General features: G+C 41.3%; 1 protein-coding gene across 1 annotated transcript in view; it reads right to left on the bottom strand.

Annotated features, from left to right (window-relative positions):
- Positions 1-17,340, bottom strand: part of APBB1IP (amyloid beta precursor protein binding family B member 1 interacting protein) — a 94,394-nt gene that overhangs the window by 33,583 nt on the left and 43,471 nt on the right. The window contains exons 4-7 of the mRNA XM_069458651.1: positions 14,773-15,071; positions 12,763-12,840; positions 7,872-8,031; positions 7,062-7,183 (exon numbers count right to left, since the gene is read on the bottom strand). Coding sequence (XP_069314752.1) covers positions 7,062-7,183; positions 7,872-8,031; positions 12,763-12,840; positions 14,773-15,071 — 659 coding nt within the window. The remainder of the gene's footprint in view (positions 1-7,061; positions 7,184-7,871; positions 8,032-12,762; positions 12,841-14,772; positions 15,072-17,340) is intronic.

Raw genomic sequence — 17,340 nt, 5'->3', positions numbered from 1 at the left:
GCATCAGACACTGACTACGACACACGCCCACACTGGGTGACAAGAGGATGCAGGGCACGGACGCCACGGTGGACCTTCCTTCAACACAGCGGCCCGCACTGAGGGCCTTAAAGGCGATGACCTTCCAGCTGGTCCTGGCTGGTCAAAGATTGCCCCGGCAGGAAGAGGGAGGTTGGAATGGAGGAGAGATGCCACGAGGCCATTTTCTCCCAGTGGCTGCCAGGCCGTGGGGAAGAAGAAGTTGTGTTTCTCTCTCTCCCCGTCACCCTTGCAGCCGACAGTAACCTGCAGCCACCACCAAACTTCAGTTCAGAAACAGAACCTTCACCTACAGAATAAACACTGCCTAAGTATCAGTAGTGATTATTGCTAGAGAGTGAGATTATGGGTGATTCAAATTTCCTTCCTTATATTTTTCTGAATTTTCCAACCTTGCCTTTTATAACACATTGATATGATTTTTGAAATTAGCAAAAGAAAGTTACTAAAAGAAATAAAAAGGGGCACAGTAAGGAAACAATCTTACATCAACTGACTTCACCAGTACCTTCTCTGAAAACAGATTCTTACGGCTCCTGGCAGCAGGACTGGCTGGTGTTAGTACTGGAATGATTTTTCAGTCCAAGGTCCTCCGACCTCTCTTTGGGTTTCAGGTAACGGGGTTCAAGACTTACCAGTCCAAAATATGGCATTTGAGAAAACAGCAGAAGCAGGAAGGTCTCTCTGACTTTCTCCCGTCCTTCCCCCCTGGGGCAGGTCATAAAAGAATCCTCTGACCTTCCCTTAAAGTAGCTCACAAGACCCTCATCAGAGAGGTGTCCGACCTACGCCCAGAGGACAGGAATGTCAATGTCTTTGAAGACACAGGGACTCAGGGAAGAATCTGAACAAACGGGCCTTGCTAAGTCCCCCCCCAGTTTATTACCATTAGATCACACCCTTCTGTCCCTCCAATCATATTTCTGCATGACTGTCCGTAAATATGTGCACTTTTCCTTGTTTCTTTAGGTCTTCATTTCTGAAGGCTTCAGCGTTACATAAAACTTATAGCAAATACATTTGTGTGCTTTTTCTCTTGTTAATCTGTCTTTTGTTACAGGAGCCTCAGCCACGATGAACCTAGCCACGGGTGAGAAAAGAAATGTTTTCTCCCCTACACAGGCAATGACACTGATCTTTGCATGGTGGACGTTTTAAATAAAGCTGCCTTTACTGGAATAGCAACCTTCTAGCGCAACGACCTACCTTCCCCAAAAGAGACTGTACGACCTGGGCAAGAGGGCCCCTGTAGGGAGAAAAGGTAATACCTTTTCCTCACTCCTATTTGAAGCCCAGAAAGCTCTGTTGCTCATGGGCAGAATACAACTCCTCCCCTCCCTCTTCCCAGCGCTTCTTGCCCATCAGCCCAAAGCTTCTTTCAACAAGCCCCACCCCTGACAGCTCCGTCCTGGTGCTGAGGACACAGAGCTGAACACCCTTCTCAGCCCATTTCGCTCGCCGGGGCCCATGCCCCCAGGCCCCCAGCAGAGCAGAAAGCCCCCAGGCCCCCAGCAGAGCAGAAAGCCCCCATGTCCCTGCACTCGTCTGTCCTCTGCTCGGACCTTCCTCCCGTGGACCACTGGCCATTGCTTCTGGCTTCACACCATTTCACTATTTTTTTTTTTTTGAGACAGAGTCTTGTTCTGTTGCCCGGGCTAGAGTACCGTGGTGTCAACCTAGCTCACAGCAACCTCAGACTCCTGGGCTTAAGCAATCCTCCTGCCTCAGCCTCCCGAGTAGCTGGGACTACAGGCATGTGCCACCATGTCCAGCTAATTTTTTCTCTATATATTTTTAGTTGTCCACTAATTTCTTTCTATTTTTAGTAGAGACGGGGTCTCGCTCTTGCTCAGGCTGGTCTCGAACTCCTGACCTCGAGCAATCCACCCGCCTCGGCCTCCCAGAGTGGTAGGATTACAGACGTGAGCCACCGCGCCCGGCCCCGCCTTTGACTTTCGACTAGAGCCTTGGAAAGAGTTCAAAGGACTGAGTGGCATTCTTCTATGCCCACCTGCTTATTTATGAGAACAAGGTTTCTCAGTACTTACATCTGTAAAAAGTGCTTCACACCTACGCAAATGGAAGCCAGAAACACAATGGATATGGAACAGTCATCCTTGATCCCAGAATTAACCAGAAGGGGGAAAAGGCTCCATCTATTTATAACATTAGGAGATGCCCCCCCCTTTTTACTTTTTAAGTTTAATTAATGTCAAAATTTATTATTTTAAAAATGTTTTTATGTTGTTTTAATTGACTGTGATTTTTTTTTTTAAAACACTTAAGTGCTTTATCATGAAAGAAAAGAAAAGCTTACCTATCAATTTATGAACATAATTTGTGGAAGAGAAGTGAGAGAGAGATCAATAAGAGACTTTCAAGCATATAAATATATTACAGCAGGATAAATATTTGTAGAGAAAATGGAATGGGAATAGTTCAAGGGGAAAAAAGGAACAATATAAAAAGTCCCAAATGTTAAAAAGTCTTCCTGCACAAGACGAAGAGTGAGACCTAATGTTGACTATAGACTGTGGGTGACAATGATGTGTCAATGTAGGTTCATTGATTGTGACAAATATGCCACTGTGTTGGGGGACATTGATAGTGGGGGAAGCTGTGCATGTCCCCCTGTAGGGACAAGGGCTATGTGGGAACTCTCTGTGCTTTTCAATTTTACTGTGAATCTGCTCTGAAACATGACTACTATTTTTAGAAAAAGCTTATTCATGCACTTCTTAAATGGACGCTTGTGGGAATCAAGTTGCCATTGAACTGTATTTAGATTCCACGGGATAGTTTTTTAAACTGTCAAAATTTAAAATACGTTGGACACCGCATTCTTGGCATCTATTTAAACTTGTGATGAAAAAGTTTACATGTCTACAAACAAATGTACGAGGTGGCACATGGTTTTTGAAACATCTTCAAGGGGGCATGCAAGCACGAAAGTGTGAGATGCATTCGTAGATGCAGCTGCCACCTGAGGTTGGCCATACGGGCTGTGTGTGAACAGATGAGCGAGCAGAGGAAGGGGTCTACTGAGAGGGAGGGGAATGACACAGCTGTGTACAGGGACAGAGAGTGACAGAGAGAGATGGAGGCCCGGGGAGGGCTCAGGCCAAGATGCTCCATCCTCAGGGCCAGTCCCTGGGAGGCCTGTCTGTACTCCCGTCTTTCACTCCATGAGGCGCCTCTGGATCCTTTCAATAATCACTCTGAAAAAATCCTAGTTAGAGCAGTATCTGTTCTCATGACCCAGTGATCCCAGTGACAGTTGATGGCACGGAGCTAACAGTGTCTGTGCATTCAGACTTCAGCAATGGCTCGGAAGAGCCAGTGATGGTCTTGGGCCCTCACCGAAGCTCAGTAGTTAGACTCACACATGGTTCCTGCCTCTTGGGAGTGAAGCTAAAGCAATGACTGTTCCAAAAGCTGATAAGCTGTTCTTAAGTGGAATGGTGCAAGACAGCAACCAACGGGAGAATTCATTAGGAGTTGCTCTCATTTTTTTCCTCATTTTAAAATGGGGTGATCTGGTATTACCTTCCACAGTATAGATGAATCATCCTTTTGGAATTCCTTCCTAATTAAGCATCTTTTGGTCCACAAATTTGCAGAACCCTGCTTCCCTTTGTAAATTGATTATAGATAACTTTATTGTAGATGACTGCTCAAATCAGTTGAGAGCCCACCACTGTACCTTTATACATAACTTCACAACATATCAAGTGGTTTTCATGCTGGATTTGATCCCGTGAGATGGGAAGTATAAGAGCACCACCATCTTACTAACTGAGAAGCTGAATGTAGGTGTCGTCAAAGAGCACACCAAGGTTACACAGTGGGCGACATTTGAAACCCCGGTGTGCAAAGTCATTTTCCAGGCTTCAGTGGAAGGAGATGCCTTGTAATTATGCCTGCTTAAGCACATCACTAATGTCTCCAAATTCCTACTTACTTTTGTTACTGATAATTGGGCTCAAAGCCTTCCTTTGCATTCATTGTATTGCCTTCTCCCCAGCCCTATCCCCAGAGACAAGTAATTTGTTAAAAGACTCCTGTTAAGTATCGAAGATTTCAGTATCGAGATTTTAAGTATGAAGTTTTATGCAGTTTTATACTGTTTAGTAATTTTCCAGAGGAACTGAGGATAATCTGGGCCAAATAAGCTCTTTCTTAGTCAAGCTGCATATAAATGTTAATCCATCTGTCTTTGTCTGTTTTCTGTTGCTATAAGAGAATACCTGAGACAGGTAATTTTTAAACAAAATAAGTTTATTTGGCGCATGGTTTTGGAGGCTGGGAAGTCCAAGAGCATGGCGGTAGCCTCTGGTGAGGGCTTTCATATTTTGTCATAACACGGCAGAAGAGCGGAAGGGCAAGTGAGCAGGGACAAAAAAGACCTCAGGAGTGAGCTGAGCTTGCGTTTATAACAAGCTGCTCTTGGGACAACTGACTTGCTTCTGAGAGAACTAATTTACTCTGGAGAGCACTAAGTCACTCCTGAGATAAGGGCATTAATCTACTCATGCCAATCATTTCTTAAAGACCCCACTTCTTACTACTGTTGCATTGGCAATTAAGTTTCCAACACAAGAACTTTTGGGGGACACATTGAAACCCCAGCACCATTTTTTATACATCAAAAGGGCTAGGGGTAGGCCAAGAACAAAAAGACTGACTTTGAAATCATAAATGCAGATTCCAAGGAGAACGACACAATTTGAACTTTCAAGCATTCTAGGGATATACTCATGCAGATCTATGAGAATCTGCATTCTTGTTTCCTAGGTCCATAGAGGATGTCATTTACCATGCAAGAGAATGTGGTTGTTAGATAGCACATGGTTCTCAAGGAATGGTGAGCTGGGCCAGGCCTTTGCATGCACTTTTGTGCAGAAAGTAGAATAATAAGCTTGGGCTTGTTCTGATCTGCACCTCCTGGGATCAGTCTTTTCTCACTGTGCAAAATTGAGCCACTCGAGTAACTTCTGAGTCCACTGATTCCATTTGTGGTATTGTCCTAATAGCTGTATTCAATTTATCTTGTCTGAGGACTACCACAGTTGCTAAGCCTACCAATTTCATTCTGGATTTCCTTTAGTCTGGAGAGCTCTGAGCAGAATAATTAACCTGTGAGAATTGCTCATCAACATCCTCAATGACAGTCATAAGATCAAACAAAGGCCTATGTTTGATCTCTGTTTTCTCATGTGTAAAGGAAGAATGAAAATACATCTTTTTTTTTTTTTTTTTTTTGCTTTTTTAAAAATTTCAGCATATTATGGGGGTACAAATGTTTAGGTTACATATATTGCCTTTGCCCCACCCAAGTCAGAGCTTCAAGCGTGTCCATCCCCCAGATGGTGCGCACCACACCCATTAGCTGTGAATATACCCATCCTGTCCTCCCCCTCCCACCTGCCTGACACCTGATGGATGTTACTACTATATGTGCACTTAAATGTTAATCAGTTAATACCAATTTGATGGTGAGTACATGTGGTGCTTGTTTTTCCATTCTTGGGATACTTCACTTAGTAGAATGGGCTCCAGTTCTGTCCAGGATAACACAAGAGGTGCTAGGTCACCATTGTTTTTTGAAAATATGTCTTTCTTAACCCTCATAGTTGTAAAGATTAAAGATAATATATGCACAGCATCTAGCTTAGCATATAGCAGGGATTAAGTAAACAGAAATAGTTTATTATTGTTTCTAGCAATTTCCCTCTTCCCCTGGATCATCAGTTTATTCTCTCTGCATCTGATAACAAGTAGCCTCTGTTACAAACTTTCAGGAAAATAAGTTCCTAGATCTGACACCTTAAGAATTGAAGTGTCAGTTCCTATCAGTATCCTTATCTGCAGAAGTTTCACTTTGCAATCACAGAGGGAAGTCCCTTAACACAAGGAAAGTTTCTGGGGAATAGGAGGACAGTGAAAAAAATCCAGTCAATTACTTCCTTCTTTTGTAAATGCCTTGTGGTCTGAGAACAGGTTGGATGGGGGATATCTCAGCAATGGAAAGATTTCCACGACCTCACAAGAAAAGGAAAGCGACTCAAGGGGAAATTTAGGGGCACACATCTAACATTTATGGATAAAATATCATCCATCTGATAGAAAATACTTAAGTGAAATGTGTAAACTTCATGCTAAATCTGTAGTGTGTAAAAAGAGATTGTTCTTGAAGGAGAGCAAGAAACTCAGCATGTTTAGGGCCAAGGCAACCATGTTCCTCTCCCAACCTATTTCTCTTCTTGTGCTTCCTCCCCATGAATGCCACCAGAATCTACCCATTTCCCTGCCGGAAACCAGGGTGTCACCCTTGTCTCCTACGTCTCTCTATTATTCTAGCAGCCAACTGATCACCATATTCTATAAAATCTACCTCCTAAATATCTCCAACACCTTCCATGTAGGTGTCGGATAAAGCTTCTCTTCCATTTCTAACATTCTTTGATTTTCCTTTAAAAAAATGTAGTGACTCTCATGAAATTATAGTTACTTGATGGCTCAGCAAGACCCCTGTACACATGACTTGTAGGAATCACTTTCAAAATGAAGCACAATACTTTTTACTTGCATAGATTATTTGCAAGATGGAATCCCAATAATTTTTATGTTTTGATCAATAATAATTGATCAATAACATCCAAATACAAACAACAAAGAAAAGAGCATCTTTCAAACGGGAAGGAAGCATTGATAACCAATAGCACATCAAGGTATATTGGACGGAGCCAAACAGAAACAGAGAAGAGAAGGATTACACAATAACAGGTATTAATAGATACGTGTTGGATTGTGAATGAAAAGAAACAAAGTGGATTCTTTTCTTTCTGAACCCTTCAAAGGGCTCTTAGTTTATATATGGCCTAAGAGTTGAGTTTGCTTTTATCTGAAAAGAATATACTTGTGATATTTTGTGAGATGATGAATGGTGTGGTTTGTACACAGGTGACATAAAAAAAATCCTCCATATTTTATATGGTTTAACAATATACAGGTCATCTTACCTGGGGATTTTTAAATACAGCATACTTTTCCTCTTTTTCCAAAAATAGTACTTTATTTTCTGTGTCCCTTGTCCAGTCTGATAAGACTTCAACAACATTTTCATGGTCTTCAAAAAACCTCTCTGATGAAATAAGAAAAGGTATTCTTTCAGGCCCAAAACATCAGGGGTTCTAACTTAGAAACAAGCTATTGTTGAGTTAAATGCAATACTTCATAGTTTTCAACAGGTTTCTAAGATTCTGAATTCTCACATGATGCCATACTATAACATTTCCATTATGTTTATCTTCTAGTGTCAGGTCTTGAGTTTGTCCTCCATAAAAAACAAGGTGGAAGAACCAATAATACAGTGACAATGATCAGCTATCACACTTTTTTCTTTTTTTCCAGAGATGGGGTCTCGCTAGGTTGCCCAGGCTGAAGTGCAGTGGCCATTCACAGGCATGACCATAGCGCACTACAGCCTCAAACCCATGGGCTCAAGCAATCCTCCTGCCTCAGCCTCCTGAGTAGCTGGGACTACAGGTGCACCACTGTACCTGGCGATGTACTATTTTCATATTAGCATTTTTTCCTTTAAATAGTCCCCATTCTATCTGTGAGGAGGGCAATCAATGACTGGTTAAACAGTTTGAATGAAATTGTGGAATCCACAATGCATACTCCAAAACATCACTCCTTAAAACTCTAAAAACAACGTATGGATACCTGAACTAACTTAAACATAAAGGAAGGCTTTCATCTCTTTCCTTGACTCACACAATTGAAGGAAACTTCAGCTCTAGCCCATTGCTGGAGAAGGGACTTACCAATTTGTAGTTCTGGGTATATTTCATAGAGACACCAGTCTACATTGCAGTCACAGTGAGTTTTCTCAAAAAGGTTGTCCAGAACATCTCGGGCCAACTGCCGCTCATCCACCATCAGTGACTTGGTGCTGTTGTCATCCATGTGCACCTTGACGACAAGCTGAGGATAAAGCCACGAAGCAGCCAGTAAGACCCTTCTCACAGACTTGCCTGAAGAATATTTTTTTTCCCTTGAAAACCTGTAGTTGGACAGTTGCTTTTTTCCTGTTTGTCTTTTGATGTATTTAAAATTCTAGGCCCAGGTACCACAGTGCCAAAGATACATTCATCTGATCTTAGAAATAAGTATTGGGGGGTTGCTTGAAAAAGTAGAAATTCCTCAAATAGTGGTCTTTACTACGATCTAATTTCTGTAGAAGGCATGTTTACTGCTCTCTGCTGAGAATTACTGCTGTAAAGTAGCTACATGTGCTAAGAAACACTACCAACATTAGGGCTTAGAAAATTTAATCTTCTTGATGGAAAAATTAATGATGTTTGATCACATTTATTCCTGCTTAGGAATTCTTGAGAAAACAAAACATATGTTGGTGTTTTCTTTTGTTTTTATAGAGGGAAAAAAAAATACTAAACCACATAATTTGGCAATGATGAAAGTTTTTTAAAAATTTATTTTTTGCAGAAATTGCAAACTAGATTTAATCCACATGTACTTACGAATGTCCACAATTATAGAATTTAGAAAACAAAAAGCAAGAGAAGGCTGGAGACGTTTAACAGGAAGGAATCATATTTACTATTCTCCACAGCTTCCTTCACATTAGCAAGCTGAAGAGTAGCTCTAGACCAACACACAACACCACCAAATCACAGTTATGTGACTTAGCAAGCTAAATTAGAGTTAAGTGATTTAGCCAACTAACTACTTTTCATATTTACACTATATGATATGGGGCAAAATGAGTCAAGAACAAAAATACTTCATTTTTCCAATCCATTAAAGATTAGAAAAATTCTAATTTTTCTAATCCATTAAAGATTTTATAGTTTTTATAATTTCATCTTATTTTTCTTCTGAAAGCTGTTAAATACAAAAATAACCTAGCCCTAATTTATACATATGATATCTATATGATATGACATGATATGATATATGTGATACATAGCTTCTGTAATAAGATTTACAAGTAGAATTGTTCTTCTGGGTCACAGGGCTTTCAAACAAACACATAAAACTAACACATGAGTCTGATTCCATTTCTGGCGCCAAAATCTGTATACCACAACCTGTGTACATCATTTGTAATTCAAAATGATGTCAACACCCCACAAAATACTTGAGGGCAAAGCACTTCAGATAGACTTGACTTCCATCCCTTAAAAACACGTTGTAGATCATGTGTGAGTACATTGCAGTTACTTTCTTAAAGTCTGAGTACTTCTCAGTTATTTTTAATGTTCTGTGCCATGGACATAGAATGGAAATACATTCGGAGTGTCTGAAATCAGAACAAATACATAATTTGTCTTCATAATTTTCTTTCCTTTCCCACTGATCAAGTGGCTTCTGTTTTACATCTCCGTTGTTGAATAAGGCAGGCAGTGCTTTGTGTCTGTCATTATAACCCGTCTAAACAAAGCTCTCCTGCTTTCTGACATATGGCAGGAAATACTTGCTATCGTCTCCTGTTCTCTTAATCTCCAGCTGAAGCAAATAGATGGAATTTGCTAGTTTTACATTTTTATCTAAGAAACAGCTTCTTTTCATTTCCCATCTGAAAATATAGACAGTGTGGCCTTCATTTTATAAATAATCCAGGGGTCTGAAATAGTCTCATTGTGAATTTTACTTTTACCCATTTTCTTTTGTCTTTTTCCCTCCAGAGGTAACGTCAGTGACTCGGCACAGCCCGTCCTCATCCGCCATCCACGTGTGACTCCATTCAACACACGTTACCTGTGTGTAAGGTTCTGTGCTAGAACCCCGCTCTCACCTCTCACCCCTACAATCCACTTTCATGAAGCGGCCAGTACGACCTTTAAAAACCGTGTGTTAGTCTCATACGCCCTGTTTACAGCCCTCACTTGTCTTCCCTTTGCACTTACAACACACCCACACTCCTCCAGCCGGGGAGAGACCCTGCGGCCCCTGCCTCTCTGACCCCAACTCCTTCCTTTGCTCTTCTCAATGGCTCATTGAGCAACGGCCACATGGTCCTTTATTTCTCCCCAAACCCATTCTTCCCTGAGCATCCTTCCCTGTCCGTTCCCTTGTTCCGGGACGCCTTTCCCAGCGTCACACCACCCGTACTGGCTGCTTCACTCGAGAGCCACCTCCTCAGACGGCCTCCTCATCACCAGATCCAGCTAAAAGGGTCTCCTGGGTCCCCTCTGTCACTTCTTCCTGGTTTGTTTCCTTCCGAGCACTCGTCTCCCCCGTGCGACCTCCCCTGACGCGTTCACCTCTGTGTACCCCCCTGCACCTGTTCTAGGAGATGGAACCACACTGGCGAAGGGAAGAGACGGAAGTCCCTGGAGGAGCTCCCCGGGGCTGGGGACAGGGTACAGGCAACACAGGCAGTAAGTGAGCAGAGCAGACAGTCCCTTGGATGGTGTTAAGCACCGAGGGAACAACAGAGGAAGGAAGGTTCCAGAGAACTGGGGATGCGTGTGCAGTGTCGGGAAGGCCCCACTGAGAAGGTGACCAAAGACTTACAGGAGGGACGGCAGGAACCTGCCCAGATCTGGGGAGGGGGCAGGGGAACCGCCAAGTGCCAAGGTCCCGAGGCAAGGGCAGGCCTGGGGTGCCCGAGGATGGCCACGAGACCAGGCAACTAGAACGGGGTGGATGAGGGAGTGACCCGGGGGAGGTGACCAATGGCCAGATCATACAGGGGTGGGGCCATTGCGAGGGTTCTGGCCTCACTGTGCAAGATGGCAGCCGTGGGAGACTTTTGAGCAGAGGAGGACAAGAAGAGACAATGGGAACTGGAGCCCAAGAAGAGAGGCTGGTCTTAGATGGAAACATGATGGTTCATCCACAGTGCCAGGAAAGAATGTGGGAGGCATGTGGACAGGTGCAGGTAGGAGGAAGGCAGGTAAATGTCTTGGTGGGAGCTGGTGCAACTTTTCTTTTGATTGCTTCCATTTCCTCTGTGAAATGGGTGGCAAAAATCATTAGCTGAGAGAATGCAGATGAGGAAAGAGGTTTTGGAGGTTTTATAAGAGAGGACAAGGTATAAATGGTTTTCCAGGTTACTGGGAGAGCGACTGGGCCAGGGAAGCTCCCGAGCACCAAGGGCCCAGGACTGAGCAGGGGGAGGGTTGGATTGAACCAGGGTTCTCTGTAGGGCAGCAGAGAGCGAGAATGTAGCATTCCAGTGATGGACTGTGAAGTCGAATCACATGCAGAGAATAGGGGAGAAGAATGGTGAAGCAGCTCATGCGTGTCTGGAATGAATGGAACCAGATTGATCTGGAAAGATTGTCCTGGATGAACCTTGAAAGTCTGGATCTAAGGATAGTCAAGGACTATTTACTGAATATCAACCAACATGTATTCATTCAAAGAACTGTGATAGGTGCAGTGGGAATATAAAGCGTAAAGAAAGCCCTACAGGAAAAGGACAATTCACTCCAATTTTTTTTAGAGACAGGTTCTCACTCTGTTGCCCAGGCTGTAGTACAGTGGTGTAATCATAGCTCACTGTAACCTCCAACTCCTGGGCTCAAGTGATCCTCCTGCCTCAGCCTCCTGAGTAGCTGGGACTATAAGCACACACCACCACATCCAGTTAATTTTTATTTCTTTGTAGAGATGGGGGTCTCACTATGTTGCCCAGGCTGGTCTTAAACTCCTGGCCTCAAGCGATCCTCCCACCTCAGCCTTTCAAAGGGGTAGGTAGTATTACAGGTGTGAGCCACTGTGCCTAGCCAGTAAAAAGTTCTTAACAAGTCTCAGAGATGTTAAACGCTTCAGGAGTTGAAATAAGATGGGGACTGTTTCATCTTTCCCTGAATTTAACACTTATGAACATTTAATTGTTAGGTATCTGCTTCCAATGAGGTCAAAGGCATGTGTTTCTGTTACAATACAATACATGTGTTCCTGAAAAACCTACGCTCTGCAAAAATAAAAAAGTACACAATAAAGTTACAGTCTTATTGGGAAAGTAGATTTGGGGCAGATTGCTCAAAGCCTATGCAACTTTGAAACCAGAACACCGGCAGAAACAGCATTTGGTACCCTAGGAGACAAGCTGGGTATCTAGGGCTGGCAGCAGGGCTGGAGGCTGCCCCAGGGGAAATGAAAAATGCACAAAAGCGATTGTGGGAATGTGGAGACCAGACCAACGGAAGCTGAGCTCTGACCCAGTTCAGGCAGCCCCCGAAGGTGGCGCCACCTGTCACAAGCCCAGAGCTGCGCAAAGGCCCGGGGAGGGCCCTCCGGGGAGGGGGCCTTGCTTGTGCAAACTTGTTGAATTTCTTATATGAGAGCTGAAAGGGCCCCTGCCTGTGCAGCAGCCAGGCCGAGGGCCTTTCCTTTCCTGTTGAAGGTGAATCCTACTGTCGCTATTTCAGCTCCCAGGAAAAATCACTTGTAAACCATCAAAAAAATCATGTCCAAGCCAAGGAAACGTCCATGCTTATACTAACACAGGTTTCCTATTTATCAATCACAAGTGAGCTAACCAATGTTATAGAAAGAATAATTATATCATTTATCTATATAATTTATATAATTATATAATTTAGCTTTGTCCTTAAAATTAAAAAAAAAATACCACTGTTTGGAAAGTACCACTCAACAGTTTTATTGTATTTTTATCATGAAGTATAATCAGATGTCATTAATTTAACTCCCCCCAGGTGAAAGTGATTCATAGTTTACCTTCTTAACCTTGGCCTCCTTAAGTTTTTCCAACGCCAGCTTAATTTTATCAGCCTTGGCTTGGGCTGCTTCTTCTTCCTGCAAAAGGGCAAGATATTCAACACAGTCCATCCAATAATAACCCGTGAGTAATTACCCGTGTCATCGCTAGTGTCTTAGTTACTTTATATTAACAAAAGGTGCCAAATTTCACGTGGCTCCAGTTTCAGAATTTAAATGACTGTAACGAAAATCTTCGACTCACAGAGATAGAAAGCAGTCACTCTTGATAGCTTGGGGATGGTAACTCAAAAAAGATGAAATGGTAAGTTTAACAGTGCTTCACATATTCAGACCGCAAAAATCTCAGCTCGGCTCACAAACTGGGATCTAACCTAAGGAATCTATATAGAGGGATCCATTGCAAGGGATGCGAGCACTCCCTGAAATTATATGCATATTTTTGGATCAGAATGTCTTTTTTGGGATTCCTAGTTTTTATTGGATTCTCAGAAGGACTCTTTTTTGCCACAGTAAATTTAAGTATTTGATTTAATAGTAATGTTCCTCTTAATTTATTTTATTTTATATTTTTAATTGACACATGATTATACACATTTATGGGGTTTTAATATATATAATGTATAGTGATTGGATCAGGGTAATTAACATATCATTATCTTAAACATTTATCATTTCTTTGGGTTGGGAACATTCAATATCCTCTGAAGGTTAAGACTTAGACTCAAACTTAAACTTATAATTAATCAAAAACAGCACTGAAAGCCAGCAAAAAAGAGAGTGAAGTATTTTATGAGCTCAAAGCCCTTTGATTTTTGCAAGCTAATATTCCAAGAATAAGATTTTTAAGACACTCCTCTATTTATAATGATGAAGAAATGAGCTGGTTACACTCTAATTACTTGAAAGTATATATATATATATCTTCTTATATCAGCAATTCCTAAACTATTTTTGAGCCCCAAACCCCTAAGGATATGTGTCAAGTTTCGCAAACGCATTTAACTTTGTATTTACTTTTGGGGGATTTGTGGCCCCCTCGAAATCTTCATGGACCCTTCATTAAGAGCCTCTGCTCTATATTAATCACCAATTTTCAAATAATTTTTCCATTGGGGGGGTAAAAGAAAAAGACAAATAATTTTTTCCAAGATAAATATACACTAGAGCAATGAGTGTGATAGAGTATGACTTAATATTTAATTCAAATTTAATATTTGTTATTCAGAAGACATTGTGGGAACTGTCAGGGTTGCTGGGGTCATATTTATGAGTCGTGATCATCATGGACAACAAAGGTGGAAGCCACAGGACATGGAGCTGGGTTCTCCTCTAAAATGTTTTTAGTGGCTCACTCTAAGAAAAATCCTTACAAGTGCTATTTTTACTTTTATGAGAGACATATTATGAGTTAATGTCCCAAATAATGACAATCTGAACTTTCTAGTTGTTTGTTGTCCAATATTTAGAAATTTCTCAATATCAGGCACCCATCACCTGTCTGCCTTATAACACCTCTTGCCCAACTACGATGTCACAAGTGACACTTGGATATATCTTTATCCCACTGCACAGGGCTGCCGAATTCAACAAAATTCAATTTAGCTCAATTCCAAAAATGTGTAATGAATGTCTTCTATTCTCTGTGTACTGGGCTAGGACAAGGGACATGGAAATATGTAAATCAGTTCCACAGGTCATAAGATGTTAATAAAACATTTCTCCAAAAGGTTGAGTGTTATCAAAGAGTGTCTGTATGCAAATGTACTTTTTAACCAAACTATAATAAATCATGAATATGGCCCTAGCATGTTCTTTAAACACACCCATGCATCTTGTTTAGGGAGGGCTCTGGCTTTGCAATGAACATGCTCAGGATCCTTGGTTTTTAGTATCTCTGAGCTTTGGGCATACAAACTTATGAATGCAATTATCACGTTAAACAAAGTCAAAGGTGAAAGGTAGCAGAGATCAGTGGTCCTGCCATCATCTCTGGCCCCACACACGTACCTGAGAGAGGGGTTCAGGAGGTGGCGGTGGCGGTGGCAGTGGAAGATCTAACACAGGGTCAGCTGGTGGAGGTGGCAAGTCATCCACGTACTGGCTAACACGGGTGGCAGCAGCATTTGCTCCATAACCCAGAGAGCCTGCACCACTGAAATTTGATGCCTCCGTAGATGCTGAGCGATGCTGGTTCTGGGAAGACTCTTTCTGTGCCTGGATTGTCCTCTGCTCGGCTTCACTTATGTCTGCGACCAGGTCTGCCATGAGAGCATCTAAATCTTGGTCTTCCAGGGCATTTAAGGATTCTAATAGGGAAAGTCACATGAATGATAAAAATAACCATTTGCACCTGGAAAAACTGAAAGAAGATCATTTTTAAGAGTAATATTTGAGTAGGGGGTATCACTATTTTGATTTTTTTAGGATATGATGAGAAAGGTTGAGAATATTTCTATTTAATAGCACACGCACAAGCATAGGAATTCCTAACATGATTGTTGCTCTATCTATTGAGTGCTTAATGTGAGTGAGCTTCTGACGCCAAGAAAGGGAGAAAATGTGTTCCTACACTGGGGCACCTCACATAGCAGCTATAAAGTCAAATCCAGGCACATGAGTAGATGCCTAAGTAGGGAATTCTTAAGTATTCTAGTGCAAGATCTTAGAGTTTTAGAAGTGTTTGTGTGAGGGGTGCATATTGTGAATGGATGGAAGGGTAGTTCTCCCCAAGCATTTGGAGGGCAGACAGATAGTACTGCTGATAAATTATTCGGAAGAAATGGAGTTTCAACCAACTGGGGTTTAATAAACTTGAGACTTTGGGGTGAAGATAGAGCTTCTCTGTGGGTTCACCACTCAACTGTAGAAAACCTCACATTCAAAGAAAAAGCAATTAAGGATAAATAGCAGGAATGTGTCAAGGAGTAAAAAAAAAAAATCTTTAATGGGATTAGATGGTAAAGACTTTATGAAGATAGTGAGCTGGGAGTTAACTTTTAGAAGAAAGAGCAGACACGGATTTTCAGAGTGAGGGGGAGAGAGGAGGGTTTGCCTTAGAATTTCTTCCAGGCGTGAGATTACTGCCATAGAGCAGATGTGCGACCCTGAAAGTGGATTAGAGTGTGTGGTGTGGTGGGAGAGGTGCTGGCGTGGTGTTAGCAGAGCACTTTGATGACACCTTACATGGTGAGTGTTACGAACACAGGATGGGCAGGACGGAAGTGATCCACCTGGTATGTGGATGACGAGCTGGGACGAGGAAATGGGAGCAGTGGACATGAAGCCTACTCAGTAACAAATATGCAGAAAGCTTTGTGGAATAATTCATTGTCAACCACCGTTACCATGAACGCAGCACAGCACACAGCATTAATGCTGATAGGTCTAGTGTACACCAACTTGGACTAAAGTTCAGATCTTCTAAATGTGTAAAAAAAGGCTTATTTTATTGTAAGGCATTTTGACATAGAACTTCTTCATAAAATTAAGTTGAATTAATTTAAAATGTTTTCAGAGGAAATACATGTAGAGCTAAAGAAGTATATTCAATTTTCTAATGTAACTGCTCACATTGTGCCTGTTGACCTATAAACCTTTTACTACAGTGTAAAAATTTTAGGAATAAAACACCCATAATGATACTTATATTAACAATTTCCAAAGCAAGCTTAATATATTAAATTATTATATTATTCATTAATATATTACTAATATATTAATAAAGGACCCTAAATTATCAGTATAGGTTAAATGTATTAATATAGATTAGTTAAATTTATGAATATGGAATTGCAGAATGAGATAGAAATGAATAAGAGATAGAATAAACTCTGAAGTTTGTTACTGACTCTCTGAATGACTTTGGACAAACTATTTTGAACTCATTTTAGAAATGTTTTTCCTAATTTAATTCCCAAGAAATTTAATTTTCTGTATACATCAATAGTTTTTAATGGTCTTATCCCATACCCACGTGAGGCTATATATGTACATCTTGTCTCCTGAATGAGATGAGTTTCTTATTCTGTCCTGTAACATTATTATGTTTCTATATTGCTGAGTTTCTTTGTTTTATCATTTTCAGCACTTTTTTGATACCAGGCACTAAAGTAGTGCTTACAAAACTTTGAGCTGACTACAATTGAACTGAAATATTGATTAAATCTTCATTTTAAGTAAACTAATTACAAAGCACTCAGCTGTTCTGAGCGTGGTCAGGCTAAACCTGCTTCATTCACATGGGCAAGTAGGTGCTATCTCTGCCGCTGCCATAATTTTATAAAAGTGTGTCGCTTTTTTAAACTCGATGAATGTTACCATCTTGGTGGAAATGCCTGGCAGGAATAATAGGTTTTTATGTGGCAAATAGAAAACAGTTCAGGAAAAAGAGAAAATCAGAAGAGGCATATTATATTCTATCAAGAAACAGTCATTGGCACCTAATAGTTTATCAAAAAACTACTGAAGATCATAGAAACAAGAAAATCCAATGAAGTATATAAATAAAACTTAGAACTCTGGATTCCTGTAACCGAGCTTCTCCTTTATTTTGCTTTTCATATTTTTGGTAGGCAC

This window comes from Eulemur rufifrons, chromosome 25 (genome assembly GCF_041146395.1).
Source record: "Eulemur rufifrons isolate Redbay chromosome 25, OSU_ERuf_1, whole genome shotgun sequence".
NCBI classification, from domain to species: domain Eukaryota; kingdom Metazoa; phylum Chordata; class Mammalia; order Primates; family Lemuridae; genus Eulemur; species Eulemur rufifrons.
The sequence above is the reverse complement of the archived record's forward strand: the minus strand, read 5'-3'. Positions and strand labels throughout refer to the sequence as shown.